The sequence below is a fragment of the Pinus tabuliformis genome, chromosome 5_2 (assembly GCF_031772625.1).
Source record: "Pinus tabuliformis cultivar Carrire ecotype Pingquan chromosome 5_2, CPIR1, whole genome shotgun sequence".
Classification (NCBI taxonomy): Eukaryota; Viridiplantae; Streptophyta; class Pinopsida; order Pinales; family Pinaceae; genus Pinus; species Pinus tabuliformis.
This window is the reverse complement of record NC_142306.1, coordinates 428,763,486-428,773,247: the sequence shown is the minus strand read 5'-3', so window position 1 is coordinate 428,773,247 and position 9,762 is coordinate 428,763,486. Positions and strand designations below refer to the sequence as shown.

The following is a 9,762-nucleotide window of genomic DNA, read 5'->3' as shown; positions in this document are numbered from 1 at the left end:
TGAGAATCTGGGAGTCTCCTTCCACGACCAGGGGATGGAGGTTGAGATTCCAGGCGAGAGTGAGCCCTTGCCAAAGTCCCTCTAGCTCCGCTAAGTTATTATTATCCCATCCTATGTTTCCAAAGTATATCTGCACGAGAGTGCCTTCATGATTTCTTAAAATCCCTCCATATCCAGCCATTCCAGGGTTGCCTTTGGAGGCGCCATCGAAGTTGAGCTTATAGGATTGCTTAGGGGGGCGGCCCATTTGCCTTTGTTGCTGCTGTTGCTGTTGGTAGGGATTTTTTTATGAGGTTCCTGAGGCAGCTGCAGCTGCCAATTGTCTAAGATACTCTTCTCATTGTTTTGAGAGGGAAGATCCTCCTGTGTCCAAGAACGGAGCAGTAGCATTTCTTTGAGATTCCCCTGAAACCTCTTCCATATGTCCTCAATCAGAGAGTATTGGTTTCTGAATATTCGTTTGTTTCTTTCCTTCCATATGCTCCAGAGGATTAGACCTGGGATTATGTTCCATAAACAGTTAAGAAGCTCACTTTTATAAGGTTTCTGAGGCCATTGTCTTAAGGAGTTAGTGATGTCGTTCTCCATTCTGCATCTTCGTTGACATCTGAAACTTGCCTTTTCCCATAGCTGAATGGCTAAGGGGCAGGAGTCCAAGAGGTGTTGGAGGGTTTCCTCATTATGATGGCAATTATAACAGATGGAGGGGCCATGAAAGTTTCTTCTTCTTAATTTATCCCAGGTGTGAATTCTTTTATGACCTACCAACCATAGAAAGTAAGAGACTTTGGGCCAGGAATCGAGCTCCCAAATTTTGCACCAGATAGGGTCAGACAGAGTGGTAGTGTTGCTTACTATTTTGTACGCCTCTGAAGGAGTGTAGGTGCCTTTTGGTAGATATCCCCAATGACGGATATCATTTCCTTCATCCTGTCTGATATTTCTTTTCCGAAGCTCCTTCTCCAGCTGCTCAGCGTCTCGAAGGCTTGTGTTGTAGATTAGCTGATTTCCTTGTTTCCATTTTCTGAAGCCATTCTCCGTTTCCTGTAACCAAAACTGTTGAATTTTTTCTTGCTGCTGCTCCTGCCTGTTGAATTCTGGAGCTGGGTGCAGAATACTGTTGAGCTTAGGCATCTGGTTCCATGCATCTGTCCAGAATCTTGCCATTCTGCCATTCCTCACTTCCCAGAAGCTATGCGTTTGAATTAAGTGGAAGTGTTGTTTTGTTGCATTCCATATGAGCGAGCCTTTGACATTGGGCGTGAATCTGATGAGTTCCTCCCGAGGTCTGTTGTTGGCATATTTGGCTATCCATAGTTTGACCCAGGGATTTTTTGGATTAGTGACCCATTGCCACCAAATTTTGACGCTCATGATGGAGTTGCTATGCTCTGGATCTCTCAGTCCAATGCCACCTTTGTCTTTGGGAGTACAGATGGTGGCCCATTTTACTAGAGCCCATTTATAGTTAGTTGCCGAGCCACCCCAAAGGAAACCACGCTAGAGATTTCTTATTCTTTTTATCACCCACTTTGGTGCTGCAAGGATTGAGAATAGATAGAGAGGCATAGCCTAGAGGACCGACTTGATGAGCACGACCCGATTGGCTAAATTTAAAGATCTATAAGTCCAGAGGTTAAGGCGAGTTTCGAGTTTTTCAAGGAGAGAACGCCAAGCGGGATGCTTCATGGCTGATACTGTGAGAGGGGCTCCAAGGTAATTGGAGGGGAGGGTGGCAGATGGAAAGCCTAAGATGCGGGTAACCGCTGTCTTGACAGAGGGAGGAGTGTGAAAGAAAAAAATCTGCGACTTGGAGCAGTTGACATTAGTTCCAGAGGCTTCGGAAAAATCAGAAAGCAGGGATTTGAGGCAGGAGGCTTCCTGGACAGAAGGGTAGCCAAATAGCATAGTGTCGTCAACAAACTGCTGATGGGAATTAGCAGGGGTGTTGTGAACAGACAGGCCTTTCAGCTTATGAGAATGGAGGGCTGTTTTTATGTGACGCCCTAGACCTTCAGCCATAAGAACAAAGAGGAAGGGGGATAGGGGGTCCCCTTGCCTTATTCCTCGGGAAGGTTTAAAGGGGCGGGAGGGAATGCCATTCAAAAGGATAGAGAAGTGCGTAGAAGTAATTAGACTCATGATCCATCAGACCCACATGGAACAAAATCCGAAGGCTGTAAGCATTTGCTGTATGTAAGTCCAGCTGAGTTTATCAAAAGCCTTAGAGAGATCTAGTTTAAGAATCATACCTGCCTGCTTGTTTTGATTGAGGGAGTGTATTATCTCGCGTGTGAGGAGAATTCCGTCCATGATCTGTCGGCCTTCCACGTACCCTGACTGTTCCGGAGAGATAAGTAGGGGCAAGAGGGGTTTTAACCGATTCGCAATCACTTTAGATATGACTTTGTAAATGACATTACAAAGAGCAATTAGCCTATACTTGTCAGGTGTAATAGACTCTTCCTCTTTAGGGATAAGAGCGATGAATGTTGAATTTAATGAGGGAAGAAGCCAGTGGAGAGCTCTTGATTCTTCTACGATTTTCCATACCTCTTGCTTTATCAGCTCCCAGAAGGTGTGAAAGAAAGTAGTGGTGAAACCATCCGGGCCAAGGGCTTTTCCTTCCTTGAGCTGGGCCATTGCTTCATCCACCTCCTGAGATAGAATGGGGCGAAGGAGAAGTTCATTATGCTCCTCCGTGATGATCCTTGGCACATTTTTAGTTATTTTCTCAATATCCTGACTTCTGTCTCCTTCAGGCTCTCGATGGACCTGATTGAAGTGATTGAGGAATTCCTCCTCAATTTCCTCATGCTTCTCTACTCTTATCCCCCCTTGTTTTTGGAAGTAGGGGATGTTGTTGTGCGTTCTTCTCTAAACCGTGGTTCTATGGAAGAATTTGGTATTTCACTCACCTTCCTTCAGCCATCTGATTCTGGACTTTTGCTTCCAATATATTTCCTCCTGTTTCCTCCTTTCCTCTAGTTGATTGTGGATGCGTTGTTCCTGTTCCAGAGTTTCTTCAGTGTGCCCCTTTGTGATTATCCTTTGCTGAAGTTCCATTAGTTCCCTGTGTAGTTCTTGTTGAGCTGTAAATATGTTGCCAAAGGTTTCTCTGTTCCACTGCTTTAGTTGATTTTTTAAAAATTTGAGCTTCTGTTGGAATTGATACATCTTTGATCCTTCAGGCGGGTTGAAGGATGTCCATGTAGTTTTGACAAAGTCTTTAAATGAGGGATGCAAGAGCCAGAATTCTTCGAAGCAGAATGGTCTTCTGGTCAGGTTGCCTGGTCTTTGCCAGTGGAGGGCAATCGGCCAGTGATCCGATCCCGTGTGAGGAAGAATAGCTGCCGAGAGATCTCCGCCAAGGTGAACCGCATTGTCTGATATAAGGAAGCGATCCAATTTGGATGCAATTTGGTGCTTGCCTGCTCTGCGATTGCTCCATGTGAAAGTTCCATTGCAGAAAGGCATATCTATGAGAGAGGTGTTCTGAATGAAATCCTTGAAGTGGGAGTTTTCTTGTTCCATTCTATTTCTGCCCCCAGTCTTCTCCTCTAGCTTGGTGATCATGTTAAAATCCCCTCCTATTATCCAGAGCGGGTGCCTTCTATTGTTATTCAAGACCTCTATGGTATCAAGAAGAGCCATTTTACTTGCTGTATCCTGTGGAAAATATACATTTGAGAGGTTTCCATGGATGTTCGTACCTAGGATGTGAAACTCAGCCTGGATGAGGTGATGAGAGGCGTGAAAATATGAACGAGCTATAGCTTGAGTACTCCATGCTATAGCCAACCCTCCTGAAGCTCCAGAGGCATCCACCGCAACCGATCGACAACCTGGCCAAGCCTTGGAGAGAATGCTACCTAACGTTGTGCTGTTACATTTGGTTTCTTGGAGAAAGCACATTTTCGGCTTTTCCATTTTAATCATGTTTTTTAACATTCTGCGTTTTCCTGGGTTGTTGAGCCCTCTTACATTCCATGATACCAGCTTCATGGGTTAACTATTGAGGGAGGGTTTGTAGTACTTCGTCAACTTAGCATACCTGCCCGAGTCCACCAGGATTTTCCCGATCTTGATCGTTCGCTGAAGATCCATCTTTCTTCCTCTCTTCTTGGTGTCTTTTGGGGGTAAGATTCCATCCCATAGGCTGCCTGGCTGTATGCCTAGTTGATGCTGATTGAAGGCCCTGGAGATGACCACTTCCAGCTTGTTGAGTTGATTCTCTGGTATACTATCATATGCTTTCTTTTTGCATGCTATTTCCAGCTCTATAATGTCTAAACCAGTCAGATCTATACTCTCTGGTTCCTCTTCCATTTGTTGCACTTGATTGCTTTCCTCCGTATTGATCTCTGAGTTTTGTGGGGGTTCTATCTTTCCATCAACTTCCATTTCCTTGCATTTCCCTTCCGTTTCCTTCTGACCATTAATGAGGATTACGAGATTTATAATGGGATATTGAGGTTTGGATGAGGAGGCTGTTGGAGGGGGGGGAGGGGAGGAAGATGAAGGAGGGGCTGGGGTAGTCTCAGGAAACAGGGGATGCTCATCAGAGGCATTCGCGAGTATTTCAAAGCTGTTCTTTGTGGTTGGGCCATGAGTAGGATTTTGCTGGGGTTTAGTTCCATTAGAGGGTTTCTTGTGTGCACGCCGTCGACTGGGGGCTTTTGTGAAGCCGTCTTGGATTGGGGCTTCTGATGGACTAGGAGTATTGGTTTTGGCATTCAGCGGACAGTCCTGGAAGAGATGCCCAAGAGCATGGCATTTCCTGCAACGGAAGGGGACATGCTGATAGTCCAGGGGTTGGACCCATTCTTCATCAAAGTGAGAGAGATTTACCGATTCTGGCAAAGCTTCATTTAGTCGCATTAAGACACATATGCGGGCATAAGAGGTGTACCTGCACATTTTTGTTTCTTTTGCTACCCTGATGTATTCCCCTAATCCATTTCCTATGTCTTTGAGAATGTCCTCATCCCAATATTCATCCGGGAGTGAGTACATTCAAATCCAGACTGGCGCCCATGTGAGATCTTCCTTGTCCAGGTTAAATCTTGGTATCCATTCCCTCAGATACAGTCCCGCCGAGTTAAAAAAATAGGGCCCTGTTTCCAGGATTCTGTATTTGTCTTCTAAACAGATAAAGATAGCAGTAAAGAAGCCTTTCGGCCCTAGCTGTAGGGTGACGTCTCCTTTGGGTTTCCACTTCGCCGCAATCCATCCATATAGGGCTCTTTTCGTCGGCCAGAACCCTATAAACTTCCCAATGAGGGCATGATCCCGCATGTATTCTATTCTTTTTTCAATCTTGTGTCTCGGCAGCTCTATTTTGGGTCTTTCTTTGGCTATCGGCTTGCATGTGGTCGAAGAAGCTCTCGGAGCTTCCTCAGGTTTCTCCCCATTGCCTTGAGCAGCACTGGCTTTATCCTTCCCTCCTTCTTTTCCTTTGTTTCCCTGCTGATACCTATTCTCTTGATTCATTGTCTCCTTGTCGATGGATCCGAAAACAATATCCTGTTCAGGACCGTGCAGCGAGATATTTGCGCGCCCTCCCCTGCGGAGTTTCCATTTTCCTTTCCTAGTGCCCTGCAACGCTGCTGCGCAACAGGTTTCCTGGTTCGGTTCTTGAGTGGATCCAGAGGGTTGCAGTCTGCGCCATCACAGAGTCTCTTAGAACCCTAATCACTTCGCTCTCCGTTCGCTCTCCCTCCAGCTCTGAAAAAATATTAGAGGAAACCACTTCAGTAATTCGAGTCTTAAAAAATGTTAGAAGTGAAATTAGTGAGAATATTTTTAGGATTTTAATCATATTCGAAATTTAGGAGAGGTCCTCCAATCCAATATGGGTCTAATATAAGGTGGGGATATTATAGAAGTAAGTTATATATTGCATTCAAAATTGGAATACACGAGGTCTTAAATTGAATGGTACCAACTATCCAATGTGAGAAATAAAGATGAACATTTTTTTTTCGAAAATACGTGAGGCACAGACAAGGTAAAGAATGGAAAGCTTAAGATTCTTAGGTAGAAGTTGAAATTATGAAGATGGAATATATTGATTGTAGTCATGATAATTTTATGAATCTAGGAATTCCTAGATGTCCATCATAATCCATGTCAAATTTGTATCCTTGCCAAAATCAAAAGAAATGACTTTCCAAATGTTGTTGGCTAGAGAACCAAAAGTCTTCTTGAACTAGTACATATAAACCTTTGTGGTTTAATGAAAACCTAGTCAATAGGAGGAATTTTTTACTTTATAAATGGTATTTATGATTTCAACATAATGACATGGGTCTTCTTCATAAAAAAAAATATGATATATTTCAAAAGTTCCAACAGTTCAATCCCATGGCAGAGAAGCAAAGTGGCAAGAAAATTAAAGTATTAACATCATATGGAGGAGATGAATATGATTCCAAAGATATTGCAACATATTTAATCGATCAAGGTATCAAGATGTAATTTACAATAACAAACTAGAGTAGCAGAAAGAAAAAACTAGACCATCATAAATATTGAAAGAAGCATGTTTTTTTCGCTAAGTCACAAGCTAAACATGTTATCAATGTTCATGCAAGAACATACATGTAGATAGTTATGTATCCAAAATATAAAGGATAGTTATGTATCCCAAATATAAAGGATAAATTTGAAAAGAAAACTCATAAGTGCAAGTTATTATTTTTCTCGCTGTATGTTAAAGATTTGAAATAAATTTGAGAAAAAAACTAATAAATACAGGTAACTATTTTTTAGCTATTTAAACATTTCATTGCATCGAGAAGCATATTCTACACTATAGTATGAAAAAATATGTAATTGCCTCCCTAATCACTCTTGAGTTAATACTTGTCAATTTCAAAATAAAAATTAAGTATTATTTAAATAAAAAACAATGTTAGGTATAATAAAAGAAATAAAAATGAATGTACATATTTCCTTACTTTTATAATTAAAAGAATTCTAAAACATCAATCATCCTAATCTCACTTGTTTTTTCTGTTATTGAGATTACAACTCAGTGTGTAAAAGATATGCGTTAAAAATATTTCATTTTCACTCTGAAGAATAAATAAAATATTTAATCATTCATATGAAGTAATATAATATTATAATAAGAAATATTATATTTTAAATTTTAAATGTGAATAACTTCAATAAATTACTTGAATATCTATGTTAATTAATTTATTTCAATATCAATTATTTTTATATAGAGGGAGACAATCATTTTTATATTGATTATTATAAAATATTTCAATGCCCAAAATTTAAAAATAACCCAGAAAATAAAATAAAAAATTCAATTACTTTTTAATAAGAGAAATGTAAAATTCATTTAATTCCTTATACAAAATAATAATAATAAATAATTTAATATAAATCATAAACAAATTATTTCAATATTCTAAAAATATATTAAAATCCCCCAAAAAAAAAATAAAGGGGGACATTGTGATTGATAATTTTTTTTTTCAATACACATGTTAACCTATATATATATATATATATATATATATATATATATATATATATATATATATATATATATATATATATATATATATCTCTATATATCTATATATGAAATTAGAAAATTTTATTAGACTTAAATATTTAAATATTTTCATTTTAGTCCCTTCCATGACACGACTATAACAATCGATTTACGTGTTCACCACTCTTAGTTTAGCATTGACCAATATAAGTTATAATTTTTAACTTCGAAGAAACAAATTATTCTTAAATATTATTGAAAACTCTACAGGCCCATTGAACTCCACACCGAATCATTGTATCATTAATTTGAAATCACTCGACATTTATATAAACAAAGGTTAGTTACTAGGTCACAATCGACTGACTGGTAGTTTTGCTAACTATAAAAAAAGATAACTAAATTAATTCTAAACTAATAATGTTCAATGAACTGAAGGATTTGCTAATAGTCCCCCTTTAATTTGAAGAGACATTTGACATGCTAAGTAACATTCTAAGCTTTTGAAATTTTTATCCTCCTAGTGCTTTGGTGGATATATTTGTTATCTGTTATGAAGTAGGACAATGTGTCAAATTAGGTCATACTTTGCGTTAATGTGCTTTCTTCGATCATGAAACTTTGGATTCTTGGCTAGCTGAATTGCAGAAGAATTAACAACAAATAAAGGCTTTGAATATTTCAGCTTCTCTTGAAACTCTTCAAGTATCTTTGGAATCCAAATGATTTATTTTGTGGCTTGAGCTACTGAAACATATTTGACTTCGGTGGTAGAATCAATAGGTACATATTGTTCGTGTGACCTCCACCTAATGGTTATTGATACAAGATTCATCAAATAACCATAAGTAGATATGCCATTCTCTTTATCACCATTAAAGTCAGAGTTTGAATATCTAGTGATATGGAAATATGCAACTTTGGAGTATTTGATGCCAAAATTTTGGGTGCCCTTCAAGTATTTCAACACTCTTTCTGTTGCATTCCAATGGCATTCACAGGGGTGATGCATGAACCTAGAAAATATCCCTACAAAAAAAATTAATGTCAAGTCTAGTACTTGTTAAAAAAATTAACTTCCAACAAGTTTCCTGTACATTTTTGGATCATCAAATGTACTTCTTTAAGTAGAGTAAAGTTTCAAATTCTTCTTCATTGGAGTAGAAACAAGGTTACGATCATGCATTCCAAATCTGTTTAATACTTTTCCAACATACTTCTTCTGAGAAATTAAAATATGTCTGGGTTTTTGATTAACTTCAATTCCTATATAATAATGCAACAAACACAAATATGTCATGTCAAAAATTTTCTACAGCTCCCTCTTAACTGATGCTATATAATTATCATTGTTCACTATAATCATCAAATCATCAACATAGACAACTAGATTTACAACATATTTTCTAATCCTTTTGTTAAATAAAGTTGCATCATCTAGGTAAAAAAAATTGTAATTCAAATTAAGGAGGTGTTTAGTTAAATTTTCATACTAAGCACAAGATGATTGTTTCAATCCATATAATTCCTTGACCAATTTGTATAACTTATTTTCTTTTCATTTGACAACAAAACCCTCAGGCTAAATCATGTAGACATCCTCTTTCACATATCCATTAAAAAATGTTGTTTTCACATCCATATGATGTATCTTCCGTCCTTTTTTTCTTGCAAAAGAAAAAAAAGTTATGATTGTGCCCCATTTTGTTGTAGGAGAAAAATTGTATGTATAATCAACACTTTCCTTATGAGCGTAGCCTTTAGCTAGAAGTTAGGCCTTGTATTTTCAAGTGAATCATCTACTTTATACTTGACTTTATAGACCCATTTACAACCAATAGGTTTTATTTCAGTAGGAGGAATCACCAACCTCCATCTACCACTTTTTATAAGGGCGCCATATTCTTTCTTCATTGCATCCTTCCATTTGTAACAATTAGTAGCTTCTTCAAAACAACTAGGTTCACTAATTGTGGAATAGTTATATTCACAATCATGAGAAACATTATGTGTAGAAGAACTTCCCATCTCATAATCATCATATTTTCTTGGAAATTTGTGAATATGTTAGGATATTCTCAAAGATTGTTTTATGTGTTGTGAGGGTTGCTCATCCTGAAGTATAGGTTCCTCAAGAACACTTTCTGACTCAGTAGAAATAATGTTATGCTCAAAATTTTCCTTAGCAGAAACATCTTCATGAGCGAAAGATGGAAAACCAACAGACTAATCAAGAATGGGAACCC

General features: G+C 38.4%; 1 protein-coding gene across 1 annotated transcript; it reads right to left on the bottom strand.

Moving 5' to 3' along the window:
- Nucleotides 1–2,910: 2,910 nt before the first annotated feature.
- LOC149159441 (uncharacterized) lies at nt 2,911–3,930 on the bottom strand. The gene has a single exon (XM_089434315.1). It carries the CDS (start codon nt 3,928–3,930, stop codon nt 2,911–2,913), a length of 1,020 nt encoding a protein of 339 aa, XP_089290441.1.
- Between the last annotated feature and the right edge of the window lie 5,832 nt (nt 3,931–9,762).

What these genes read in the sequence shown, in the direction of transcription:
- LOC149159441 (XM_089434315.1), bottom strand. Translation starts at nt 3,930, where the DNA reads ATGGAAAAGCCGAAAATGTGCTTTCTCCAAGAAACCAAATGTAACAGC.